General features: G+C 42.1%; 1 protein-coding gene across 1 annotated transcript; it reads left to right on the top strand.

The window, feature by feature from the left end:
• Positions 1–47: 47 nt before the first annotated feature.
• On the top strand, positions 48–27,942 carry ttc7b (tetratricopeptide repeat domain 7B). The gene is made up of 22 exons (XM_034194853.1): positions 48–142; positions 3,427–3,562; positions 4,925–5,079; positions 5,206–5,281; positions 5,368–5,460; positions 5,854–6,017; positions 8,347–8,468; positions 9,644–9,722; positions 10,177–10,352; positions 10,439–10,502; positions 10,892–11,029; positions 11,766–11,954; positions 12,959–13,076; positions 13,507–13,564; positions 14,878–14,950; positions 15,583–15,743; positions 16,141–16,257; positions 17,073–17,170; positions 22,735–22,875; positions 25,185–25,387; positions 26,129–26,202; positions 26,281–27,942. The coding sequence occupies exons 2-22, from the start codon at positions 3,442–3,444 to the stop codon at positions 26,426–26,428; spliced, it is 2,568 nt and encodes an 855-aa protein (XP_034050744.1). The 5' UTR covers positions 48–142; positions 3,427–3,441; the 3' UTR covers positions 26,429–27,942.

Here is a 27,942-nt window from a genome sequence, read left to right as displayed (position 1 = left end):
GTTTAATTATATTTTTATGTAGCGAAAAGTACTCTGACTGCGAATGTCCTCTCTCGCGTTTATTCACAAGAAGGCATGCTGGGAGTTGTAGTCCCTGAGTTTGAGGCGCTAGCTTGGTTTTCCGTGGTCTGATGATTCAGTCCAGTCGAGAAATGTTCCCCCTGTACGTTTTACCTTGTATGGGCAGCCACTCAGACAAGTTGAGGTAGTGAGCTTTTTAGGGGTTTGGATGGATAGTAAACTGACTTTTAGAGATCATATCCAGAGAGTTGTTGTTAGATAGATAGATATATACTTTTAATGTCCCCATGGGGAAATTTGTCTTGGACTTCTCAAAAATCATGACCCATACAAAGATACAGAACAAGACATAAACAGTTCATAACAATAAATACATAAATAAAGAATAAAAATAAATAAATAAAAAACATACAAATAATAAAACCTCCTAATGTGCCTGATTGTTAGCGGTGTTTATTATGATATTTGTTAAGGGCTATGATTGATATAGGAACAAAAGAGTTCCTGTATCTATTCAGTCTGCAATGGGGGACTCTGAAACGCCGGCCCGATGGTAGCAACTCGAATGCGTGTGCAGAACATGGGAGGAGTCAGAAAGAATTCTGTCCGCTTGCTTCATCACGCACTGATCAAAAATTGACTGAGGATTGTTATACTGTTTCAAACCAATGATTTTCATTGCTGTGAGAACAAGGTAGTTTAATTTTGATCTTAGGGACACAGGAAGGTTCCCAAACCAAGTGGTTATGCCATATCTTAGAATGCTTTCAAGAACTGCCTGATAAAACAGTAACATAATTTTTTGGTCGACTCCATGAAAACGCAAACGCCGTAGAAAATAGAGTCGTTGATTCAAGCGGGAACATAACCAGTCAACATGAGTGTTCCATGTAAGGGAACTGTCTATACAGACACCAAGATATTTGTATGATTGTTAAGTGTAAAAAGGCAGTGAATCTACTTAGATGTTTAGTGGGGAGTGATTGGGGTGCCACTATGATGTCACTAAAACGTGTATACGAGGTCTGTCAATAAAGTATAGGTCCTTTTTATTTTTTTTTCAAAAACTATATGGATTTCATTCATATGTTTTTACATCAGACATCGGACATTTTACATCGCAGCATCGGCTCGCAGCTGCTGCGACGCTCCGCCACAGGAAAAACACCTCCGTTGGAAGCCTTAAGGACAAGTTGGAACATGTCCAGCTGTTAAACAATTTCTCATATACTCACTCCACTGAAAGCCATCAAAAGCCGCCTGGATTTTACAAATGGTTATCAACACAGAGGTGTTTTTCCTGTGCCGCCGCACCGCGCCGGCTGCGTCCCGACACGCGGACCCGTTCGCACGTCTTTCATTAAAAAAATCTCCTTTAACAATCCGGATAAAATGCTGAAACTGACTTCTTCTGAAACTTCTCTGTTCTCTCACGGCATCCTGGATCAATAGAGCCTGAAATGTGGAGGCTTTCAGCTTGAAATAGGCTCTCGACGGTGCCTGAGAGCGCTGCGCGACGTCTCGCACCGTGGGAAGTCCTTAAAGCGACAGTATCACCTCAAAATCTCTCATCAGCTGTTAAAATTTTCACTGAAAACCAGCTTAATTTTTCGAACCGTGTCCACTTCGATGTGCCTCACAGGTTTAGAAAAAATTTTGATCAAACAAAGCGCCAGTCTCTCAGCAACTTCTCAGACAAAGGAATTCCGACGAGGGGCTGGACGACTCCTCCCACAAGGAGTGCTCACAGGCGAATGACGTCACCGACAGGCGTGGAAAAACTCACGCATGCGCACGAGGGTTCAAGCATGTCTGACGTAAAAACATATGAATGAAATCCATATAGTTTTTGAAAAAAATAAAAAGGACCTATACTTTATTGACAGCCCTCTTATATTGCACTCATCAGATCTGTGTTAGATTATGCGTGTGTTGCGTATGGATCAGCGGCAAAGACACATTTGCTGAAACTCTATGTAATTCAAGCACAGGCATTACGTGTGTGCAGTGGGGCATTTAGGACCTCATCAGTTCCAGCTCTTCTGGTAGAAGCAGGTGAATTGCCCTTGTCTTTAAGACGTCAGCAGCTGGCCATGGTGTACTGGACGAACTTACAAGGTCATAAAGACACTCATCCTACTAAGCACATTTTAAATCAGTGTTGGGAACATGGTAAAGCAAATTTTGATAGTTTTGGGTGGGTTGGGAATTGTCAGGCTGAGAAACTTGGCCTAACCAAGTTGGCTCATAGTTGTGTGGTACCGCTGCCAGTTGTTCCACCCTGGTTTTTTGTTATGCCTACAGTGGATCTTGATTTGGTTACAATACGCAATGCTGCTGAGGAGACAAGGGCTGTGAAATATTTGATTAATGAGCATATGCGTACCAAATATTCTGAAGGGGTTCAGATTTTTACGGCTGGCTCTAAAGACCCTGACACAGGAAAGACTGCAGCTGCAGTGTTTATTCCAAAATATGAGAAAGAAATTAAAAGACGACTGTCTGACCACCTTGCAGTTTATTCGGTGGAGCTATTTGCAATCTGCCTTGCCTTAGAATGGATAGAGGTGGTAAAGACCAGATGTAATGTTATTTGCTCTGATTCTTTGTCGGCATTGACTAGTATCCTATGTGGCAAGTCAGCGTGTAGACCTGACTTACTATATGATGTTCTTCAAAGTCTTTTCAGGCTGCATCAGCAAGATATTTTGGTTACTTTCTTATGGGTTCCTTCTCATTCAGGTATTGAAGGGAATGAGGTTGTGAACCGGCTTGCTAAGGATGCTTTGAATTCTGCGGTTCAGTTGAACATTCCACTCAGTAAAGCAGAAGTTAAGCACATAATAGTTAAATGCTAGGCTTATGGCAGGGGCAGTGGGACAGGGAGAGTAAGGGCGGCTTCCTTCGCACTGTTCAAAAACGGGTTCCCACTAGAAGACTGTAGTTGGAATCGGAAAGAAGAGCAGGTAATAACAAGGCTTAGGATAGGCTGAACCATAATCTCCACATTATTGGCAAGCATGCTACGGGTCAGTGTGTTAACTGCGGGGACTTGGAGACTGTTCATCATGTTCTGTTAGCCTGCCGAGCGTACAGCATAGAAAGACGTATTCTGCTAGAGGAGGTCAGAGAACTGGGGGTGACCAGGCTCTCTCTTGAGGGACTACTTTCCTTCTCTGTGCCGTCAGCTTGGAGATTTGTGTTTAAGTTCCTTAAGAACACATGGCTTTTTGATAGGATTTAGTTAACCTTTTTTTTTATTATTATTATTAATTAATTTATTTGTTTTGTCACTCCGTCGTCGATGCTCCACATCTGTAGTTTCACAATAGTACAGTTGGTGGCGGTAATGCAACATTCTGGATGCCAACCGCCAATAAATTGCAAGAAGAAGAAGATTCAGTTCAGTCTCGGCTCGAAATGACAGCGAGAAAGTCTGGTTCACGAATTGAGACCGAGATCGAGCGGTGCCGCTCAGAGGGACACTGGGATAAAATACCGGAGTTAGTGCGACAGCTGCCGGCCAAACTCATTTCAAACGGTAAGAAAGGAGGCAAGTGACTGTGAATGAGGCCTGAAGCCTCGATGTTTCCTGACCGCAGTATCCGGGGCTGAGACGCTCTTGTGGCCCATTCTGACTTCATCTCCAGCGGTATCTTTTTTTTTTTTAAAGATACTTGTTTTTCTGGACGGGGAAAATTTCTTACATTTGTCACATCGACAAAACACAATATAGCACAAGCACCAGGTGTACACAGAGTGGCATAGCTGCTCTATCGCACGTACAGTAAGCTTCATTTGACCCTCATATGATCTTACACAGATTTCTGGTATATTATGATTTGTGTGTTGTATTAACAGGTGGCTTATAAGAGTTTTCTCACATACTTCCACACCATGGTAAAGGCTTGTTTTTCTTGTATCATTATAATTGGTTACTGCTCACGACTATAAAAAAGCTGTGTGAGGATTCAGAGTACCTGGGTTTTGGATTGTCCTGCTTCCGGAGTCAGATCCAGACTTTCTGTGACTTCCTAGACTCCAACATCAATCATATTTTGACATCTTTCTTTTATGAATGACTTAACTGGTGACCTCCGATGTGCACTGAGCAGGTTTGAGTGTGAAGCTGCTGGGATGAGAATCAGCACCTCCAAATCTGAGACCACAGTTCCCTCTAGGTCAGGGGAGAGTTACTTCTCCAAGTGGAGGAGTTTAAGTATCTCCCAGTCTTGTTCATGAATGGGGATAAATTACAGCAAGAGATCGATAGATGGACTGGTGCGGTGTCTGAAATTTTATGGTCGTTGTACCTGGCCGTCATGGTAAAGAAGGAGTTGAGCCGGAAGGCAAGGCTCTCAATTTACCAGTTGATTTATGCTCCTCCTATCCTTACCTATGATTATGAGCTTTGGGTAATGACTGAAAGATAAGATCATGGATACAAGTGGCAGAAATGAGATTCTGCTGTCGGGTATCTGGGCTTACGCTTCTAGACTGGGGGAGAAGCTCAATGATCCGGGAGGTACTTGAAATAGAGCTGCTACGTCTTCGCATCAAAAGGAGCCAGTTGAGGTGGTGCAGACATCTGGTGAGAATGCTCCCTGGTCATCTCCCTAGAGAGGTCTTCCAGGTATGTCTAACTGAGGATAGACCCGGGGAAGACCCAGGACACCCTGGAGAGATTCTATTTCCTAGCTGGATTGGGAACGCCTCGGGATCCCCCGGGAAGAGTTACAGGAATTGGTGGAGGATAGGAAAGTGTGGGATGAGCTGCTTGCTCTTTTGCCACCGTGACCCGGACCTGGATAAGCAGCTGAAAATAAAATTAATTGGTGATGAAAACAGCTAGTTATTGTTATTGTTGTTGCTGTGAGTGCTAACTAACACTATTTAAACAAAGATGACCTGGGGGAGCTGCTGCTGGGGGAGTGTAAGCTTCAAACATACCTGAAGGAGAATCCCATCAAACAGGGAGCCAGTCCCCGAGGTCTCAAACCCAAACTGGTGGAGGTCAGGAAACACCTCACTGCTGCTCTGGACAGAGGAAACCTCAAGGTAAGCTGGGACTGTGTGATGTTGGTACTTTCTCTCCAGTCAGTCAGTTTTTGAGTGTGCGTGCTAATGGACAGAGCGTGCTATAACAGACAGAGTTGCTTACAGTAAAAAGTTTTGTGTGTTCAGGCTGATTACCTGCAGGAAGCCAGTCTGCTGATGGCCAAACTCTGCTATGTGGAGGGAGAATACAGAGACGCTTTAGGTAATGTCGCTGCACATAACCCGCTGCTTGCACTTATTGAAGATGTGTGTTGGGGATTATTGACTGCTGGTTGGTTTTATTGGCAGGTCACTACAGCAGGGTGAACCTGGAGGATGTGCAGCTGATGGGCACGCCAGTCTACAGATTGTCTCTGGTGGCAGAGGCCTATGCCACGAAAGGTGCATACACAGTCCCACATCCTGCTTCCTTAGTGACAGGAAGCAGGAAATCAGCTGGTCCACATGCTTCGTAAGTCAGACACAGAGGGACCATGTCCTCCAAAAGTATTAGAACACCAAGTCCAATTTTTTTTAATCAACTGAAGATGTTTGGTTGAAATTAAAAGATGAAGAGAAGAGTGTTTAGAATGTCGCTGTTTCGTGGGGTGAATTTGGGTTTTGGAATGTTTATATAAAGGATCTGGTTTCACAGTTACCACTGGGTGTGGCTTGGCAGTAGGCTTGGCGTTGTGAGGTGTCACTTCCTGTTCGGTGATGGGGCAAGGTGCCGCACTGAGCTGTGTCTTCTGAAGGTGGAAGGCAGGTATCAGCTGTGTGTGTCTGTGCTCTCAGGTCTGTGCCTGGAGAAGGTCCCAGTGGCATCGCCCTCACTGTCCAATCAGAACAACGACTCTCCGTCAGCCAATAAGAACTCGGTAGAGAGGGAGCTGGAGATCATCACCTGCTACGAAAAGTCTGGAGACATCGCTCTGCTCTACTTGCAGGAGGCCGAGAAGGTCTGTGAGGGAATCCTTTTCTTTGTTGACAGTCAGGAGCTGATTCGGACACTGTAGGATTCTGGATCCCTCAAAAAACAAACCAAAAAAAAAACAAAAACATATCCTTCTTCACATTTGGCTCATGATGAAATTTTAATGAGGTCTTGATGTTCCAACAACATTCTCATGAAGATGAGTAAAAACACTTCATAACTTTTATGTATGCTAGCAGACAAACACACCTGATGTGTGGGGGTAGTGGTCATCCGGACTTGGGGTGGTTCTGTAGTTATGCTCTCAGACCTGAGCTGACCTGAATGGTTCCAGCAGCAGAGCCCATCCTGACATGGTTTTAGTTTGTGTTCCAAGCTGTCGCGAACGTGCTGCTGTAGCTTCAGACCGGATTGCTTGTCGGCAGTTTGGTGACTACGGTTGAAATCAGGTTATAGTCTTAACGTTGATCAAAGTTCTACTTTAGGTTCAGTTTGTCAGTAAGTCAAATCTTTTCAGGAAACTACAAAGTCTGAACCACTTCTACAACCCCTGGCAAAAATTATGGAATCACCAGCCTCGGAGGATGTTCATTCAGTTGTTTAATTTTGTAGAAAAAAAGCAGATCACAAACATGACACAAAACTAAAGTCATTTCAAATGGCAACTTTCTGGCTTTAAGAAACACTAGAAGAAATCAGGAAAAAAAAAATTGTGGCAGTCAGTAACGGTTACTTTTTTAGACCAAGCAGAGGGAAAAAATATGGAATCACTCAATTCTATGGAAAAAATTATGGAATCATGAAAAACAAAAGAACGCTCCAACACATCACTAGTATTTTGTTGCACCACCTCTGGCTTTTATAACAGCTTGCAGTCTCTGAGGCATGGACTTAATGAGTGACAAACAGTACTCTTCATCAATCTGGCTCCAACTTTCTCTGATTGCTGTTGCCAGATCAGCTTTGCAGGTTGGAGCCTTGTCATGGACCATTTTCTTCAACTTCCACCAAAGATTTTCAATTGGATTAAGATCCGGACTATTTACAGGCCATGACATTGACCCTATGTGTCTTTTTGCAAGGAATGTTTTCACAGTTTTTGCTCTATGGCAAGATGCATTATCATCTTGAAAAATGATTTCATCATCCCCAAACATCCTTTCAATTGATGGGATAAGAAAAGTGTCCAAAATATTAACGTAAACTTGTGCATTTATTTATGATGTAATGACAGCCATCTCCCCAGTGCCTTTACCTGACATGCAGCCCCATATCATCAATGACTGTGGAAATTTACATGTTCTCTTCAGGCAGTCATCTTTATAAATCTCATTGGAACGGCACCAAACAAAAGTTCCAGCATCATCACCTTGCCCAATGCAGATTCGAGATTCATCACTGAATATGACTTTCATCCAGTCATCCACAGTCCATGATTGCTTTTCCTTAGCCCATTGTAACCTTGTTTTTTTCTGTTTAGGTGTTAATGATGGCTTTCGTTTAGCTTTTCTGTATGTAAATCCCATTTCCTTTAGGCGGTTTCCTACAGTTCGGTCACAGACGTTGACTCCAGTTTCCTCCCATTCGTTCCTCATTTGTTTTGTTGTGCATTTTTGATTTTTGAGACATATTGCTTTAAGTTTTCTGTCTTGACGCTTTGATGTCTTCCTTGGTCTACCAGTATGTTTGCCTTTAACAACCTTCCCATGTTGTTTGTATTTGGTCCAGAGTTTAGACACACCTGACTGTGAACAACCAGCATCTTTTGCAACATTGCTTGATGATTTACCCTCTTTTAAGAGTTTGATAATCCTCTCCTTTGTTTCAATTGACATCTCTCATGTTGGAGCCATGATTCATGTCAGTCCACTTGGTGCAATAGCTCTCCAAGGTATGATCACCCCTTTTTAGATGCAGACTAACGAGCAGATCTGATTTGATGCAGGTGTTAGTTTTGGGGATGAAAATTTACAGGGTGATTCCATAATTTATTCCTGAGAATTGAGTGAGTCCATATTTTTTTCCCTCTGCTTGGGCTAAAAAAGTAACCATTACTGACTGCCACAATTTTTTTTTCTTGATTTCTTATAGTGTTTCTTAAAGCCAGAAAGTTGCCATTTGAAATGACTTAAGTTTTGTGTCATGTCTGTGATCTGCTTTTTTTTCTACAAGATTAAACAACTGAATGGACATCTTCCGAGGCCGGTGATTCCATAATTTTTGCCAGGGGTTGTAAATGTGGATTCAGACGCTGATTGATGTGCTGCGGCTTCCCCGCCGGATTCTTACAAAGTAACAAAAACTGCAGTAAATTCACTCTTTTTTTTTTTTTCTTTCTCCCTGAATGTCCTCAGGCTTTGTCTGCTGGGATTCAGAACCGCAGCCCAAAGCCCAGCCCAGCGGCTCAGGACCAGGAGCTGGGCTACTTCCTGGAGACAGGCCTGCAGAGAGCACATGTCATTCACTTCAAAAACGGGTGAGAGTTCCCTTTTTCACCATGTCAGTCAGTGTTTGAGTTCTTTGGGCAGGATTTCAGTCTATATGGATCCCCTTCATTCTGATGACATGAAACCCACAGTGAGGCCAGAACTGGATCAGGCTAGAAACTGTTCTCATCTTGTTGTGCTGCTGCTGTTCTCAGATCTCTGTGCTGCCAGAGAGAACATGAACTAAAACACAAGTTAAGAGGGAAGTACTGCAGCTGCAAGAAGGACTGTTGATAGCACAGTCCAGGACCCTGAACAGAGAAACATGCTGGTGGTAAAAGTTCCATGGGTTTATTTTCAGCAGCTAAAACTGGAATCCAGAGCTACGAGGAGGAGCAGTCTGTGCAACAGTTGTCTCAGTTTGGAAACAAGCAGGAGGTTGGGCTTTATCATGAAGTCAGTCCATGAGACAACAGTGTTTGTAAGGGAATCAACAAACAGACTAAACAGGAATACAGGTGGAGGATCAGGACACAGAGAGCAAGCCCACTAAATGGGAAGTCCCATAAGCAGCAGGCAAAACTTGAAGAACATAAGGAGGCGGTGTTGGTCCATAACCAAAGATCAAACACAGGAGAGAAATATGAGAGAGGAGGCGTGGAAGCAAGACAATCTGGCACTGGACTGAAGGGCTGTGGATGGTTATATAGTCCATAAAACAGTCAGTGAGGAAAACTACAGTGCACAGGAACCGGGAAGCCCAAGTGACAGGAAATAAAGCCACTGAAAACACACCGGCCAGATGTCAAAATAAGGGCATGAGTGGAAAGCTGTCTAAGTAAGATTACGTGGGGGGGGAAAAAAACTAACATGGAGGAGGATTCATAAAGAGAGCATGATGAATATGGTTGGAATGGTTATACAGTTACCAGAAACACAAACCATGACATAATCAAGGGCAGGATGACATCATGAGGACTCAGAATAGATGGTGACAGTGTGTTCAGTCTTCATCAGCAGGTATGGACACTGTTGGCTCTTACTCTGTAATATTTGCTGTGGTTGAGGTAATTAGGAGTTTTGACTTTTTCAAACTCATGGACCCACAAAAAATTTGAATTCAACTTTCAAAGACATTGAAGATTGTGAGTGAGAGAGATGTACAAATGTACTACAGAATCTGGAGTGTTTTATTTTTCTGTACCCTCCGCTGTCTTTGTCTCAGTAACCTGACACAAGGCGTGGGACGATTTCGGGAGATTCTGCGGGCTGTGGAGACCAGAACCACTCAGAACCTGCGCATGGTGAGAGACTGGTGCTTTCTGTGTGTTGATTAGTAGAGCATTGTAAATTAAGGCTGTAGGCCTTCAGACTTGGATTAATACTGCACGAGGTGGAGTCGCACCGGCTCAGACATTCACCCGGGTTATGGACGAGAACCAGCAACATGATGACAGATGGATGACAGGAGCAAGACCTTCATGGACTGAGGAGATGAAAACATTCCAGTATAATTTATTCCAGTTAATTGAATAATTATATATTTAAGAATGAAATTCCCCTATAGAGGAGCAGGAAGTTGTGCATTAGAGAAGCTACAGAGATGCTGTGATTGTTGAGTTTCCTTAAGAAGTCACATGATTAATCTGTCTTCCCTATTACTGTCGGCTGTGGGTTCTTGAGTTCTCGTTGTGTGTTTGATCCTGTTTTGCGTCTTCAGATAATCGGCTTTGTTTGTGTTACTGGTTGTGCTTGTAGACGATTGCCAGACAGCTTGCAGAGATTCTGCTCAGAGGGATGTGTGAACAGAGTTACTGGTCGCCCCTCGAGGATCCGCCCACTGCATCACCACTGGACGATCCCACGAGGCACGGACACACCCGTTCTAAGAACTACAGCCTTAGCCGGTGTCCACGGCTTTACTCCGGAGAGAAGTACGTTTGTCCAGAAGTGATGCTTCGTCCTGCTTTTTCTCTCTTTCCTCTCTGTCACTGTTCTTTGAGTTCCTTTTCTGTCTCAGTCTGTTTTGTCCTCAGGAGAACACAGAAGAAGCTTTGCTGCTGCTGCTCATCAGCGAGTCCATGGTAAGAGTCAAAATACTTTAGTCTGGGCAGGGTCACACGCTGTGAGCGCTGTTCTGATGCAGTGGGTGGAGTCGTGTGCTCTTCTGTTGCAGTGGGCGGGGCTCATATCAAGTTTATTTGTTTGTCACTGGATGTGTTAAATGTATTTTTGAGCTTCTTGTTTCACCTTCATTCACTCATGGATTATGTCCGCTAGAAAACATTATTTCACGATTTCTGTGCCTTTAGCTGCCGTGATGTCGTATCTTCTGATGAAATCGTAACATGTTTGTTTGTAAACGCCATTTGTTGGTGCAGGACGGCCTGTCAGTTTGGCCATTCTAATCATGTCTGAAGACTTTGGCTCGTTTGTGTTGGGTAGAAATGCGGTTGTGGTTTTTGCATCGCAGGCTAACCGTGACGCCGTCCTCAGCAGGATTCCTGAGCACAACAATGATCGTATTATCAGCCTGCAGTCGGCGTCCGTGGTGTACGACCTGCTAACCATCGCTCTGGGTCGACGAGGCCAGTACGAGATGCTGTCAGAGGTGAGTGCCGTGTCCCTGATGGGCTGGTACCAGTACCAGAAGAGTTCTAGTGTTATCAGGGTGTGGACACAGGCTGAGTTCTTATTTTGGACCCGTGAGGTTTTGAGTGACTTCCTGTGGTGCAGAACAATCAGAACAATTGAAAGTTTTCTTTAAAAAGTTTTTGGGCTCATCCAAAGTGCCAGCGTGTGACCACACCTAAAACCACGCTGCGTTTCCCACTGGGTCGGAACCATCTCGTTGGCCTTATTTTATTCATGTTCTTAAGTTGGTGTGTGTTTGAATCGTATGTTTTAAGTTTATCATCATGGCAGTACTTTTTTTTTTTTTTTTTTTTACAGCTCATCTGTAAAGAAGCACCGTGATGATCTCAATAGTTAAAGCAGAGTGTGTGTGTGGGGGGGGGGTTGGTTATGATGACAGATGTTCATCAATAATTAAAATTACAGACTGACTTAAAAGCAAATCAATACATTTTTAGAAACCTCGACCAAAGGACCAATTTGGTTTGGAGTCCAGATGGTGATTTGGACAAAATGCAGTAAAAGTTTTCTCCTTTTACTTGTTGCAGTTTTGTTTTGTTTTTTTATGTTTTTTGTTGTTGTTGTTGTTTCTCCCCCCCCCCAGATTTGTCAGAGTGTCCATTCACAGAGTTTGTGAATATTTCAGCTTTGAAAATGTTTGTGAGGTTTGTTGTGCACACTGACGACTCGCGTTCTCTGTCGTGTGTCTTTAGTGTTTGGAGCGAGCCATGAAGTTCGCCTTTGAGGAGTTCCACCTGTGGTACCAGCTCGCCCTCTCACTAATGGCTGCTGGGAAATCTGCTCGAGCCGTAAAGGTTCTGAAGGAGTGCATTCGCCTGAAGCCTGATGAGCCAACCATCCCGCTGCTAGCTGTCAAACTGTGCATCGGGCCCCTGCACTGGGTACAAATACCGCTTCAGCAGATGCTGGTCAAACCCGTTTCCCCGCTGTCGCTTTGACGTCGTCTGATTTTAAACATGTTTGAAGTGAGCATTAAAGTGAGCACGCAGTGAGCTGGAATTTAATGGGTTATGGTGTGACAGTTCCAGCGTTCGATTCCCAGGCGGGCTCATGCTCACTGTGTGGCACTCTGAACCTCTTCGTCCTCATTTCCTGTTGCCCTTGAACTCTGTGCGTCAAATCTAAGACTTAAAAAAACTTCTACATAGCAACACAAAGAAATCATGTAATCATAAACTCTTCAGTGTACAAACTAAAACACAAACAGAGGTTTTAGTCTGAATTTAAAATATTTATTTCCCTCATCAAGAATATTAAATTTGAACACTTCAAACATTCTTATAACAAACAAACATCCAGTGAGATTTTTTTTCTGCTTCCTTAAATAAATGACCAATTTCTAAATTTAATTGAAAAATTAAAAAACAAATTGACTTTGATTTTTCTTTCAGTGTAGTAACAAGGGCAGTTGATTTATTTATTAAATTAAAAACCGGAATAAATACAAGCTGCTTAAAAATGTAGTTTTACATTCTGAAAATAAAAATGGTCACAATTTGCTGATTGATATTTAGATATTTAAATTTTACTCACATCGAGAAAAATGTTATCGCTATGGTAACAGGCAGATTGTTTTACATTTTATTTTGAAATTATTATTTGTGCATGTGTCAGACAGCGATGTGGTTTGTTCCACTGGAACACTTTCTACAGCAGTGGAACGTTAACATGCGCCTCGTCAGTAATTACATTTTTACAAACGATGAGGTAAAAACCTGAGACATTTTAACTTGATGTTAAATGCCCATGTTAATGTGTAGCGAGTGAATTCCACACAGAACATGAAGATGTGAGCGTGTTGGTGAGTGTTTGACCCACGTGTCTGTGTCAGTCTGAAGTTTTTGCCAACATGCTCGAATTCCTGTTTTATGTTCCCATCATGCAGCTGGATGAGGGAGAGTGCTTTGCGAAAATGGTGATTGACATGGGGGAGAAAGCAGCAGAGTTCCGAGCCAAAGGCTACCTGGCCATCGGGCTTGTTTACAGCCTCAAGGCCACCGAGGGTGAGTCGTGCCCACATCCTAAGTTTGTATTAAATGTGACTGATTGTGGCTGTAATCGTTGCTGTGGTTGCTGGTCTGTTTCTGTTGGTCAGACACACCAGGCTGATTTTCCTCATTTATAAATGAGGAATAAATGCTGTTCAGCCTGAAATAAATCTGTTCACAGCTTTAAAACAGTCATACTTACCAAAGGACTGAAGGTCAAAGTTGAGCCTGAGTCCGGGATAAAAGTAAAAAAAAAAAAAGCCTAGTTTTTATTTTCCAGTTATATTTGTATTTTGAACATAGTTACATGGCTGCAGCCTTCAAACATGAAGCTAAAACAGGAACATCTGTAAAATAACACTGACATTTTGATGTGGTGCACTGGTGTGTGTGTTGGGGGGGGGGGGTTCCGCAGCCTCTGGATGATGTCATTGTTTGTGTTTAGCATCCCTGAGGAGCACGCAGGAGGACTACCAGAGGAAAGCACTGGGAGCCTTCCAGAGGTTAGACAGATCCATTTTCTATACTCACACTGCAGTAAGAAGTTAGAAGGCTTTTAGCCTTATGTTTTACAGTATTCTTTTACGCCAGATTGAGCAATACTGAATCTGTTGTTGTTATTGGTGTAAACTAGGGATGTGAGTCTTACAACAACTCACGATTCAATTCAGATTCTTAGGGTGACGATTCGATTCAGAATCGATTTTCGATAGAAAGAGCTTTGAGAAATAGTTATATTACTTAAAAAATGTTTATGTTTAAGAAATGCAGCTTTACAAGGTTAATCAAGTGATGATAAAGATGTAAATTTATTTATGTGCTTTGCTCGTTCAGAGTTGGCTGGCAGTTTAGTGAAGTGATGGGGTGTGCGCTGGTCAGTAGTCGGCAGAGACCGCTGCTCCCCTCTTTTAGCTCCGGGTGATGGTGTAGCATGTGGTCTTGCGGATTTGAAGTGTTTCCGAAGTACTTGACTTTCATTTTGCAGATTTTGCACACTGCATAAGTCATGTCAAGCTCCTTCTTATGCAGCAAATAATAAAATCCAAAATGCACCCAAACATTTGCCTTCAGCAAAGACGGTCGTGGCTGAATTAGCTCTTCATCCGCCATGCTAAGCTGCAGCTCACGAATGTTTGAAGCACGCCGGACCCTCGCCTCGCAAGGACGCTGTAGTATGGAGGCCGTTGCCTGACAAACAGTACACGCAGAGAGTAAGCAAGAAAATGTTGCCTTTTTAAAAATCGATTCTTGGACATTTTGGATTGATTCAGAATCTTAATGAATAAGAATCGCGATTTGGACGTGAATCGTTTTTTTTTTTTTTTTTCCGGCACCCCTAGTGCAAACTCTTAAGGGCTGGAAGGTTTAAAATTAGAAATATTAACTGTTTTCTGTCAGTATTACTGAAAGTACTCAGTGTGTTTATGTTATAAAGTATTCTTAAACTGCTCTTTGTATAAGAAAGAAAATAAGAAATGAGAAAATGTTTGCAACATTCATGGTGTTTTAATTAAATACATTTCAGATGAACTGAAGTTAATGAAAATGTTTTATCTCGAGCACAGCAAGTCCAAAAAAAATCTGATCTTTCTGATAAGTGTGAAAGAACAACTAACTTTGTTTCTGATTAACATTCAGTATGTTTGGGAAAAGTAAAGTCAGACCTGAGCACCACATAAAGGCTCCGTCCATCATGTGGTTTTGAAACACTGAGACAATAAATTCATCCTGTGATCTTGCAGCTGCCTTTGAATTTTTATCTATATACTTATTTATTTATTTGACCTTTTAACCCGTGTATTTGGTGTGATTGTAGAGCTCAGAGTTTGTCTCCGACGGACCACCTGGCAGCATTCTACTTGGCTCTGCAGCTCGCTGTTTCCCGACAGGTAACAGATGCTAGCAACTGTTTGGATTAATAATTATTTACTCAAATGGTTCCTTGGCATCTGGACCTCCAAATCATCACATGGGGAAAAAAAATAGTCTTGTAAATTTGTGCTTCTTCTGTGTTGCTGGTGCGGTGGAATGATGTCAGTCAGCTGTTCACACGAGTGAGTTTCTACCCATCTGCTTTGGAAAATACAATATGACAGTAATCACAAGTAATTTACAGGATCAGTCTAATTGCTGCAGTGGTACGCAAGTAAATATGGCCAGTCTTAGGCACCTCATAATGGAATAAAAATCACATCAAGATTTTAACTCTTGATGAATTGCACGGTTAACTGATCATGAAGTCATCTCTAACAGGACCAGTAATGATCATCTCAGTTCAAATTAGAAGACACTCCCCTCAGACAAAAAGCGAGAATAACCGTAGATCTAAAACAGAAGCCTGAGGTACCCCATACCTGAGTGTGGAAATTTCATGTGTAGTGTTGTGTTTAAAAAAAAAAAAAAAAAAAAAAAAAAAAAAAATTGTAATTTAGGGAATGTCTTACAATTTCATGTGTTCCTCTTGACTTGGTTTCTAGTTTTTTATTTATTTGTGTGTGTGTGTGTGTGTGTGTGTACATAGATCCCAGAGGCACTGGGCTACGTCCGACAAGCACTGCAGCTCCAAGGTGATGACGTTCACTCGCTTCATCTTTTGGCACTGCTACTGTCAGCACAGAAACACTACCATGATGCTCTGAACATCATCGAGATGGCACTGTCCGAGTACCCCGAGAACTTCAAGTGAGTCTCACTGCAGCAACACGATTATTCAGACGAGAAAAACATCGAAAGAAACACAACTGATGTTAGTCACCCACACATCAAACTGTAAAATAAGACGCTCATCAATCTGATCAGACTTACTGTCTGTTTGTTCAGCAGGAATTTGGTGGGATGTTCAGTGTATTATAAAAGTTTGTCACTCTGTTCATACTTCTGTGTTGACCTCATTTTCATTTTAGTCGAAATTTTTCACTCGACTTGCCGTCTTCAGGTTTCTGCTTCTTTTTTCCCGCTGGATGTTTGTTTCACTGTGAGCATGTCAAGACAAATTCTGAGTCACTGTAACGTTGCTATTGTGTTAATGCAATGTAGGTCTGTCTCACGTACATGGTGTTTGTTTGTACTTGTACTGCAGTTTGCTGTACACAAAGGTGAAGCTCGAGACGCTGAGCAGAGGACCAGAAGAAGCTCTGCTCACCTGTAAACACATGCTGCAGATCTGGAAGAGCTTCTACAATCTCACAAACCCCAGGTACACACACATATGCGCATATGCGCATGTCCAAATATACACGTGCAAATATGGGCATGCACACATACAAATATGCAAATACACACACCTATGCACAAATACGAATACGCCCATGCAAATATGCACATGCACACATACGAATATGCGCATGTACACATATGAATACGCCCATACGAGTAAGTGCATGCAAATATGCACATGCACACATACGAATATGCACACTCTCCAACATGCTCTGCACAAATAGCCTGTTTTTCTCTGTCACGGTATCGCATGATCATTTGTGCAGCTGCCATGTTGTCGGTAAAATGTGACGTTAACTGTGAACTTGTGTACACAGTTTAGACTTATTACCAACAAGGACCAAAAAACGTTCAACGACAAGAACAAAGCTGTAAAATTTTCCTGCTTTTATGTAGAATATATTTTGTTTGGTTATAAGGTGCACTTCTGAAAGGTGTAGCGTGTTTGTGCTGAAGAACTCGACCAGAATGTAGTTCCAACGTTAAAGGTTTTGCTGATCTATGTTGAACAATCCAGAAAAAAAGAAAGAAAGAAAGAAAAGTTCATAAATACGAGCATGTGACCAATTTAAATATCAGCTCATGGCTTCTGTTGGCCAAATTTCCAGTTCTGTTGCTTAGCATGCCAACATTAGCGTGTGAACACGCTAACAGTGGAGCACTATCACATACGAGTTTGTTATTAAGGTAATGTTGTTTCAGCCCTACATATGAGGGATTAGCCTCATGAGGGATGCAGCACTGTGCACGTGAGCGTGCAAACGCTGTGTTTTGTGTGCGTGTGTTTGTCAGTGATTCGGGCCGTGGCAGCAGCCTGTTAGACCGAGCCATCGCAGACAGACGACAGCTCAACGCCATGACTCTGCCGGACTTCAGCGACCCAGACACGGGTACGTGCGCTCGCCCTGTGCACACTCAGTCCTCACCTGAACATTTCGGTTCACTCCTTTCTCTTCTTTGTCTTTGCTGTAGTCTCGGCTTCTTCTTCTTCTCGCTCTGGTTCTGAACCGGTCTCCCCTGCCTCCCCGTACACCCTCTCCTCCCCCACTTCTCCCATCTTCATTCTTCAGGCCCCTCCTCTCCCTCCTCTCACCAAGATCAGGACTCGCTCCTTTTGCCAGCACGTGGCTGTGCGCCAGCTTTCGTCGGGTCTGTGTAGCTTGGTGTGTGCAGCCTCTTTAGAACTAATCTGACCGATCCGGATTCTCTGCATGTTTGCTGTGGATCACTGAATTTTGCTTGGAGGCTTTTAGCAGCACTGCTAACATCGGGACATGCAGCGATTGTTTCTACAGTGTCACTTATCGTCTTTTGGCGTTTCCCTTTTTTACTTATTTATTTGGTTGTTGTTGCCACTGTGGATCTGGTTTGGATTTGCATGCTGATTTGGTACTAGTTTTACACTTGATGCCCTTCCTGCCGCAACTTCATATTGCATAGAGGACATATGGGAGGGCCTTGAACCGGGAACCTTCTGTTTTCTGACCATCATTTGTCCACCACGCCACCCTGTGGAATAACTGTTTTCATTTTGCTCAAAGAGGCACAAAGTTCTGCGGCTGGAGGAGTGAACAAGTGTAACAATGATCTGCAGACTTCAGAATCATTTTTCTTTATGTTTAAAAAACTTTCCTGTGATGCCACAGCAGAAACGAGGAAGTAAGATCAAACCGAGCAGGATTAGAATGAAGGGCAGACCCACGTCTTAGCCCGAAAACTGGCCCTGAAGTGGCCCCAATACTGGCCTCTCTCTCCTAGCCTGTGATTGGTTGGCGGCCGAGACACTGACATTAGCCTCACTTCTGATGTGGCGCGAGCGCTACTCTCCTATTGGTCGTTTTAGGAGTGGGAATTCCAGTGCTGCTCTCCTGTTGGTCGTTTTAAGAATTCCCACTCCAAAATGGAGGCCAGTATCCGGCCCAATTCATAGCTGGGCTGGTTGTCAGGCTAACCCACATCTGTGACTCAACAGTGACACCCTGTGGTCAAAAACTTAACAACACTGCGGATATGCTGTATTATCCAGATTTTCGCATCTTTCCAAAATGCATCACGAAGAGAGAAGAAAACATATTTAAGACAAACTGGTCTATGTCACATTTATTTTTGAAAAATGGTGCTTGTGGAAGCAAAAAGAATTAATCTGGATATAATTTGTTTATAACACATAAATTATTAACAGGCTAATTGATGTTATCTGTTCAGTGGCTTTGTTCAATATAATTTAACATTTGAAAATCTCAAACATTTGTAAAATAAAATAGCCTTAGCTTAGTCGAGTTGACCTGCCATTTTTCTTGTCCCCATACAGTCCAAAATAGAGTATGCAAGTTATATTCCCTGTTTTTATTTAGGAGTTTGGTCTTTCAGTTTGAGAGCATGATTTATTTGGGATACTCTGTCTCAGAGAACATGTCATTCAGAGCTGCTGCTTCTTTTTGTTTTATGGCAGTTGGCATCCAGCTTAATGGTGTGTTATCACAACCTTCTGCTCAGGAGTGTGAATGATACCAGCTCATTCAGTACACTGGAGCAACTTCTCTCATGTGCAGATAGTGCCATCCTGTAACCATAGAGGATAATGCAGTATTTATTTATTTTTTCATATATGAATCATTTTGCAATATAACCTACAGGACCTGCCAACTTGTGAAAAAAAACTCATCTGACTTATAGTCTAGAAAATCCAGTAAGTAGAAGGAAAAGCAGTTGTTTGGCTGAATATTTATTTAAATTTAAGAAGCTAATGCTCGATCTTCTCAGAAGAATCGTGAATAAAGGCCACAGAATGGGGGGAATATAACAGATGATCAGCTCGTGCACAGCACACAATAAAATCAACAAAAATAATAAGCAGGCGGATTAAAACTTTATTTCCTCGTCTTCAATAACTACAAGCATTTGACTTGTTCTGTTTTGTTTGTATTCTGTGATATAGTTTTTTTCCCCTTTAGCCAGATTGATTTCCGCGTGCATTGCGGTTGTGCGTTTGGTTGTAATAGTGACACAGCAACTTGCAGCCAATCAGCGCCCGATGTTCAGATTGACAGACTCGAGGCTTCCTCGTCATCGATAAATGTTTTCAATCCAGATCCTTGCTCGTCAGAGGGTGGAGCTGGAAGATCTGAGATTGGCGTTGGTGTGAAAACGTGCACATTGACACTTCTTCACTGCCATTGATGTTAGACTATGGCTGCACACTGCCCCCAGTGGTGAAGTGGTGTGTGCCTACATAATGTATAATATCAAATAACATGAATCCGGGAATGAAAAAATGCGCTTTTTACACCTAAATACGGTTTAAATATTTAAAATGATTTGACTTGGATTCAGTCTGTTTCAACTTTCATCCTGCAGGAATCAGCATGCTTTTCTGTCTTAATCTCTACTCTTCATTAATAGTCGTCTTTCTGTTTTTCAAGGCGGCCTTCAGGACGCTAACACTCTTGGTTTTTCCTCCATGTTTTCTGTTTGTAAGTAGTCATCTAACCTTCATCCCTTTTTCCATCCATCATTCTGTCCATCCTTTGTTTCCCAGTTGTTTGTCCTTGATGTCAAAACTGCAGTTCAACATTTTTCGAAATATTCTGTCTCAGAGTACATTGATGTGGTTTGATTGACGTGAAAGGACGGGGAAACATGGAATAATTATTGCATCATCTTAGGAGGAAACAACAGCTTCACTAATTGTACGGCCACTCAGAACCCATCAGTTTGTGCAAAGCCTTTTCCCCTATGATAGTGATAATGATAAAGGGCAGGGAAGACTCCACAGAATTTTGAAGGTGATTCAGATTGGTGGACATCAGAAATCTCAGATTGCTCTTGTTTTTCCCTGCACTTTTAACATTGCTGAATTTCAGATGGCAAAAATGATACATGACTGAATTCATACCGGGGCCCACTTTGAAATCTAAAAATCCACCCAAACCTTAAATCAGTTTTTGTTGACATACCAGACTAAGATAAAATATTTTTCCATATATGTCTTGATAAAGTAGGTGAGATAATGAAGAATAACACATTTAAATCATATAAATGTTTTATTCTTTCTGATTATATTTCTAAAAATAAAATATTTTCTGTGATTTTAAACATTATTACAAATAAGAATTTAACAAAATTTAAAAAAAATATATATTTTTGATGAACTCTCATGGCCGACCTGCAGTACCTTCACATCCCAGCAGGACGCCACAGTCCACATTTCGGGAGCCACTGGTGTCAACAACAACTCAAACAATAAATATTGTTATCTTGGAGCTCGTTTTAAAAGAGCAGATCATGAGGATGAAGTTAATAGATTGTGGTTAATTAGACTCCACAAAGTATGAGGTCTGTGATGAAAAAAGCGGTCCTTTTTATTTTTTTCAAAAAGTAAATGGATTTGATTCATATGTTTTTACGTCAGACAAGCTTGAACCCTCGTGCGCATGCATGAGTTTTTTCACGTGTCGGTGACGTCATTCGCCTGTGGGCAGGCCTTGAGTGAGGAGTGCTCCAGCCCGCCCGTCGGAATCTCTTTGTCTGAATAGCCGCTGCGGATCAACATTTTTTCTGGACCTGTGAGGAATATCCGAGTGGACACTATTCAAGAAATTAAGCTGGTTTTCGGTGAAAAGTTTGACGGCTGATGAGAGATTATGGGGTGTTTCTGTCGCTGTAAGGACTTCCCACGGAGCGGGACGTCGCGCAGCGCTTCCAGGCGCCGTCGTCGGCCTGTTTCGACCTGAAAACATTCTAATTTAAGGCTTAATTCACCCAGGACGTCGTGAGAGAACAGAGAAGATTCAGAAGAGGCCGGCATGAGGACTTTATGTGGACATTCCACTGTTTAAGGACATTTTGTAATGAAAGACATGCGCGCAAATTCGCCGAGTCGTTTCCGTGACGAATCGGCAAATCTGTGTGCGCCGCGACAAGAAAAACACCTCCGTGTTGAAAACCATTTGTAAAATTCAGGCAGCTTTTGATGGCTTTCAACAAGTGAGTAACTGAGAAATTGTTTAACAGCTTGGGCATGTTCCAACTTGCCCGTTAAGGTTTCCAACGGAGGTGTTTTTCCTGTCGCGACCCCCCACGGTCGGGTCTGGCATGACATGCGACTCTGCCCGCACGTTCTTTCATTACAAAATGTCCGTTAACAATGGAATGTACGAATAAACTCCTCATGCCGACTTCTGAAAGTTCTCTGACGACTTACTGGGTCAACAGAGCCTGAAATGTGGAAGTTTTCAACTTGAAACGGCGAGACGCTGCCGCCTCGAAGCGCAGATCACCGTCAGGCGCCGTGGGCCGTCCTTAAAGCGACACTACCAGACCAAAATCTCTCATCAGCCGTTAAAATTTTTACCGAAAACCAGCTGAATTTATCGAATGGTGTCCACTCAGTTGTGCCTTACAGTTTTGAAAAAAATTTTATCAAACAAAGCAGCAGTCTCTGAGCCATTCCTAAACAATGAAAAAAACGACGAGAGGGTGGGCGACTACTCACTCAAAGACTGCCCACAGGCGAATGACGTAACCGACAGGCGTGAAAAAACTCTCGCATGCCCACGAGGGTTCAAGCATGTCTGATGTAATCACACGTGATTCAAATCCATATGGTTTTTGAAAAAAATAATAAGGTCCGTTACTTTTATCACAGACCTCGTAACTTTGTTTTGCTCATGTAATCTCCCATAGAGGTGTCTGCCCCCTGCTGGAAGGATAATGGAAAATGACTGTGTTTGAAGCGCCATTGGCTGAAAGTTGCATGTCGTGTGCTTGTCTCTGACCTCCGCCCACCAACACCCGTCTTATGGTAGCATCAGTTAACAACTTATACTAAAAACTGCAGGCAGTGACATCATGAAACTATACAATGAAACCAGAACTAAAGAATGAATCGTACATGTGATGCTACCACAACCTTTCAGCTGTACTGTAAATTCATGATGGCAAATCTGAAACTATTTGAAACCAGCTTCAAAACATTGGTCCAGAGTCTATCAAAAAATTGACATGCTGAACGCTGACACCTGCTGGATTTTTTCAGAAATGTGCACTCATGTGAAAGTGACTGTCATATTAAAAGTTACAGTCCGTGGAGTTTTTGTGCACATTGAAACGTATGTGTTACTCATGCTTAAAAAAACTAGCACATTTGGTTTTTGTCACAAAAGATGGACACGGTAACATCAGTGGACTTATGTAGAACAGCTTCCTGGCTAAGCGCCGCCTCTTCACCCAGATGAACATTTTTTGTTTCTTCTGACTGCAGAACTTTTCCATTTTAGAACCAACCCCCCCTCCCAGTTTACTGCCCCCTAATGGAAGCTGTCATAATCCCCCCTCCTTGTCCCCCTTTATTTCAAATTTCACTTTCTGATGCGATAATTGATGAAAAGTACATTTGCAGGGAGAATTCGCCCGCAGATGGTGCTGTGTGTGACAGTTTGATTTGTGCTTCCAGGTTCGGTGCATGCAACGTCAATAGCAGCTAGCCGTGTGGAGCAGGCGCTGTCTGAGGTGGCTTCATCGCTGCAGAGCAGTGCGCCCAAACACGGGCCGATGCACCCCTGGATGACACTGGCTCAGATCTGGCTGCATGCAGGTACAAGTGACCACGAGACACACAGTTTGATATGACCTGATCGATGATACCAAGATTGCTGCTTGCTGTCCAGGTGTATTTTATTTACTGTCAGTGACGGGTTAGCAGATAAAAGTTACAGAGCTGATTAAAAATGTTATGGCTTTGTTGAATGTTTGGTCTCCAAAGTAAAGGTCAAACAGTGTCTACGTCCATTGGATTCTAGTGATATGTTACCCTGTAACGTGATAACTAAGCATGAAACATGGTGCAAACTATTCCTTTTTAAAGTGCTATTTACCAAAATTAGAATAACTTTTTTTGACCCCTGCACAAACTGAAATTGACCTTTGTCACCATTCTTGCTGTTTTTAAGCCATAGCTCCATAACATTTGATCACAGATAATCCAAACTATACCTTTTTGGAATCTTTCTGATCAGACAAATAATGTGGTGTACTTTTCACTATGATTGGAGCATCTTTTAATTTTAACCCCTGTGTAATTCTTCAGTTGACCCCTACCTGGCTGCCTACTGAACATTCAAATGGCCAGTCTTTTTTTTGTGCATAAGAGTAATGTCTAAGGAGTATGTAATCCGTTACTTCCCGAATTTTTACCTGATTTTCCCACGGTTTGGTTTGTCAGAAACAGCGGAGATTCCGTTACAATATAGGATGCTGTCACACATTAAAAATACATATTTTTATGCTGAAAGACTTTGTCTTATGCTCTTTAACAAAGACAGACTTGTGTGAAGTGCCTTGAGGCAACTTTGTTGTGATTTGGCGCTACAAAAATGAAAATAAATTGAATTTAAAAACATCTTTGGGGATCCATAACTACATCTGTACATCTCCACAGCTGGACTGGCAATGACTGACAAGTATGTCAATTTCTGCCACATTTATATAGTACTTCGGGTTTGCTTGAAGTGTTTATGCATTCGCAAATTGTCCACAAATCAGATGCAAAGCAGACGTAATACAAACGCTTTATTTGTGGCCACTCTGTATGCATTCGCTACAACTTATTTTAGTTTGTGATGTGGACATGATAGGCACGCTATATATCCGTTTTACACACTGTCCCAGTCCGCTGCCAAGCCGTAGTACCCTGTCAGCTGCGGATATCAGCGGATACCGGTGGATATACAGCGTATAGATTATGTAAGGCGGATGTCATCCGCAACCAAAATTTTGTGCAGCTCAAAAATTTTGGCAATGGGAAAACGTGCCTCTGCAGATAATTGCGGATGTCAGCCAAGCATGTTTCACAGATATTGCGGCTGTTTAGTGAATATAAACCAAGTTTGTGCGCAATTCATGTGCAAATCTTCCTAAACACCAGTGGGACCGGGCCTTAAATTATAAGATTAATTCATTCATACATTTATCTATATGCCATAGCATATGTCAATTTTTTTCAATTCATTTTCATTTATATAGCGCCAAATCACAACAAAGTTGCCTGAATCAGTTGCCATCAGATGTTCAAAGCTGTGAAAATCTGAACCGTTTTAAGAGAATAGTCAAGTCTTGTCTGCTCAATAGCATTCTTGAATGTCAGGATAGTCAATTTGTGTAAATATGTATTTTATTTGCTGCAAAAATATTTTACTTTTTTTTAATTGTTTTTATTATTTATTTAGTTATCTTATTTAACATGTGTTTTTAGAGAAGGACCACAATGGAAATAAGTTGACTTTTTTGTGTTATCCTTGAAATTCCAAAGAATTTATTCTGGTTATTGTTTTATCATGTCTTTGTTTTTTTTTTTTTATTTGTATGGAATTTCTGAATAAATCAAATTAAATCAAAGGCGGTTTACACAAGTCTGTCTTTGTTAAAGAGTATAAGACAGTCGTTCAGCCTAAAAGTACGTATTTTAAATGTGTGACAGCATCCTGTGTCGTAACTGAATCTCTGCTGTTTCTAACAAACCAAACCGTGGGAAAATAGGGTAAAAATTTGGCAGTTACGGATCATTGTAATTGGGGACACACCTTCCTCAGTACAAATAAATGCACTGGAGGAGCAATACGGACCCAGCCAAGATGGCGGCTGCACTGATACGTCAGGCTCCAGTCCATGAGGCGTCTACGTATATAATGTCTATGGGTAGTACTACAAAGCCCTGTCTTCTTCTGCTGTGTGTTGCCATTAGCTCTGCCTCTATAGTCTGTGAACCACTGGAATATACCACATCTGGAAAATGAACCAAATCAGTACCCTGCACTTTGGAAGTATTGTAACTTTCACAGATGAGTAGTTTGTACCCAACCACAGGCGGTGTTCTGTTAGTTTGTCCTTTTATGTTGTCTGTCACAGCTGAAGTTTACATCGGCATGGCGAAACCCGCCGAAGCGACAGCGTGCACGCAGGAGGCTGCAAACCTTTTCCCCACGTCCCACAATGTCCTGTACGTGAGAGGGCAGATCGCCGAGCTGAGAGGAAACGTGGATGAGGCCAAACGCTGGTACGAAGAGGCGCTGTCAATCAACCCGACACATGTCAAGACAATGCAGAGACTGGTACGGCACGCAAATGCTTCCGCCCACACCGTTGATCACCCTCATCCATCAAAAACCACTACACAGTTTCAGGAACAACAATGCGTATTTGACCTTTGTTGCTTTTAAATAAAAATAGATAAATTTGCATTTGAAAATTGCTCAGCCTTTAATTGTGCCGAAGTACTCAAACAACCACAAGTGTGACCCCCTTTGTTGTGACCTCCTTTCTGTGAGGTCAAGGGTCATGTACTGATTCACACCGAACATTAAACAGAAGCCCACCAACGCCATATGGCTGCATCTGATTGGTTCTTCATGTGTATTTGTGATGGTTTGATGTTTTTATGTTTCAGGCATTAACAATTGATCAATAATTGACAGTGTACTCTGAGGTCAAAGTTCAAACACATGAGAAGCTGATGGAGTTTCTTCTGTCTGTTTCCTGTTTTAGTTTATACACAGTGATTTCCTGCTTTTGGACCTCATTAACAGCACAGATTTAGATTTTGCATTTTATAATAAAATGCACTATTTTTACTTCTTCCAAAATTTGATCTTTACCGTAATACCTCCTTTCATCATAAAATGCGCACATTTTTTTGTTGTTGCAAGATTTAGTTCTTTCATCATCAAACAGTTGTTTCACATATCTTCCGCACTGTTAACACTGGAGCAGAAGTGAGAACAAATGGACTTTTAGAGATGAGGGGGTGTTCATACTGGCCGCCTGTGATGGCAGCGGTCTGTTTTGTGTTCCAGGGTTTGATTCTGCAGCAGCTGCAGCGCTTCAGTTTGTCAGAGAAGGTTCTGAGAGACGCCGTTCAGATCAACAGGTAGGTCGTGTGTTTTGGCCGACTTGTAACCCGCTGGTGTTTTGTGGTGAAGCTGATGCCTTGTTTGCCACTCGTCAGCACGGCCCACGACGTGTGGAACAGCCTGGGCGAGGTTCTGCAGGCTCAGGGTAACTCGGCTGCAGCCACGGAGTGTTTCCTAACAGCATTGGAGTTGGAGGCCAGCAGCCCTGTCCTGCCGTTTACCATCATCCCACGAGCGCTGTGAATGCGCACACGTCTGTATGACCGCTGACACCTTTAGGGTTTTTGTTTGTTTTTTTAACAGCGAGGTCACAGGAATTTAACTTGATCTTGTCTGACCCCTGACCTTTGTGTGTTTGCATGCACACACATCTTTGTGCTAATGTGAGCATTTATGTAAAAATGTAAATTAGAATGCCATGCTGAAAGTTGTTTTATAGCACCCCCATGTCACATAGATGTCAGCTGTAGATCATTTTTATACACATTAGCAGCCTGAGACGTTTGAGCCAAATACATTTGAACAATGACTTTGTTTTTTTTTTAACAACTGTTGTGGTGGCTAAAATAAAATAGCAAGAGCAGGTAGCTGAGTGGATCAGGAGCTGGCCTGTCTGTGTCCTTGTACAAGAGTCTACATTGTCTCAGTCCATGCAGCTGTACACAGGGTAGTAAGCTGTGTTAGACTGGCGTACTGTTCAGGGGCAGTCAGTCTACTTCACACCAACACCACCAGGCCTTGAGGCCTGTATAGCACAGCATGTTAGAACTGAAAGCTAACGCTAATGTGGACAGTCAACATTAACTAAATTCATCCCAGACTGCAGTTTATTTTGCAAATAAGAAGCTGAGAGATTTCAATATTTCCATGTTTGTAGGAACTCTGTGAATTAAGATGTTAAGAGTCTGACACCAAACTGTGAACGTCTCTAGCAGACTGTCCTCAAAACCAGAGGGTGTGTATGAAAGGCGTGGATGAAAGTGTGGGAAGCCACCAAGACAACACTGAAAGAATTAAATACCTTTTTTGCTGCTGTTGCTTCAGTCAGTTTTGTAGTGGATCAGAACAGTTTATTTAAAAAAAAAAAAAGTGCCCTCTGGCATTAAATCAGTTTTTGTGTGTGTGTGTTTTAGCCACATCCTCATAAAACCGGCCAGTCGAGAAGTGTCCAGTTACTTTTGGTCCTTTAACATTTGAGCAGTGCTATGATTCCAGAGACTTACAATTCCTTCAAGGTCATCATTTACTTTTAACTCTTAAGTTATTTTAGTGGTATGTATCCAACCTTAGTGGAATATTTATGCACAAAAAAAAAGTTAAATGTTGCGACGTGCACTAGCCTAATCCGTATTTGTCACTGATGTGTAGCTGCAGACGTTCTCATGTTGTCAGTTATAGTCCTCTTTAAATGACAGTTTGGTAAAATAGCTTTATTTTTACAATAATTTTTAATTTGTAAAATGTCATGTGGTGGCACAGACTGAGCAGAGGGGATTATGGGTAAAGAAACCCCATTTGTCTTCATACAGTGTGACAGTGATTAAATGATCAGCTATAGCAGATATTTGTGGATAAAAGCCTCATCCATATTACAATGTTTTTTTCTTAATGTAAATTAAGACTTGGTGTACATTTGCCAACAGTGTATTATGAGGAAAAAATAAATTCTATTTTCTGGACAAAGGTTACTGATGGACATTTTGAATTTCAAGAATGTAATGACTGAAATTCAGATTTGAAGGACAAATAAAAGTGAC

The sequence above is a fragment of the Thalassophryne amazonica genome, chromosome 19 (assembly GCF_902500255.1).
Source record: "Thalassophryne amazonica chromosome 19, fThaAma1.1, whole genome shotgun sequence".
Lineage (NCBI taxonomy): Eukaryota > Metazoa > Chordata > Actinopteri > Batrachoidiformes > Batrachoididae > Thalassophryne > Thalassophryne amazonica.
This window is presented reverse-complemented; position numbering and strand designations above follow the sequence as displayed.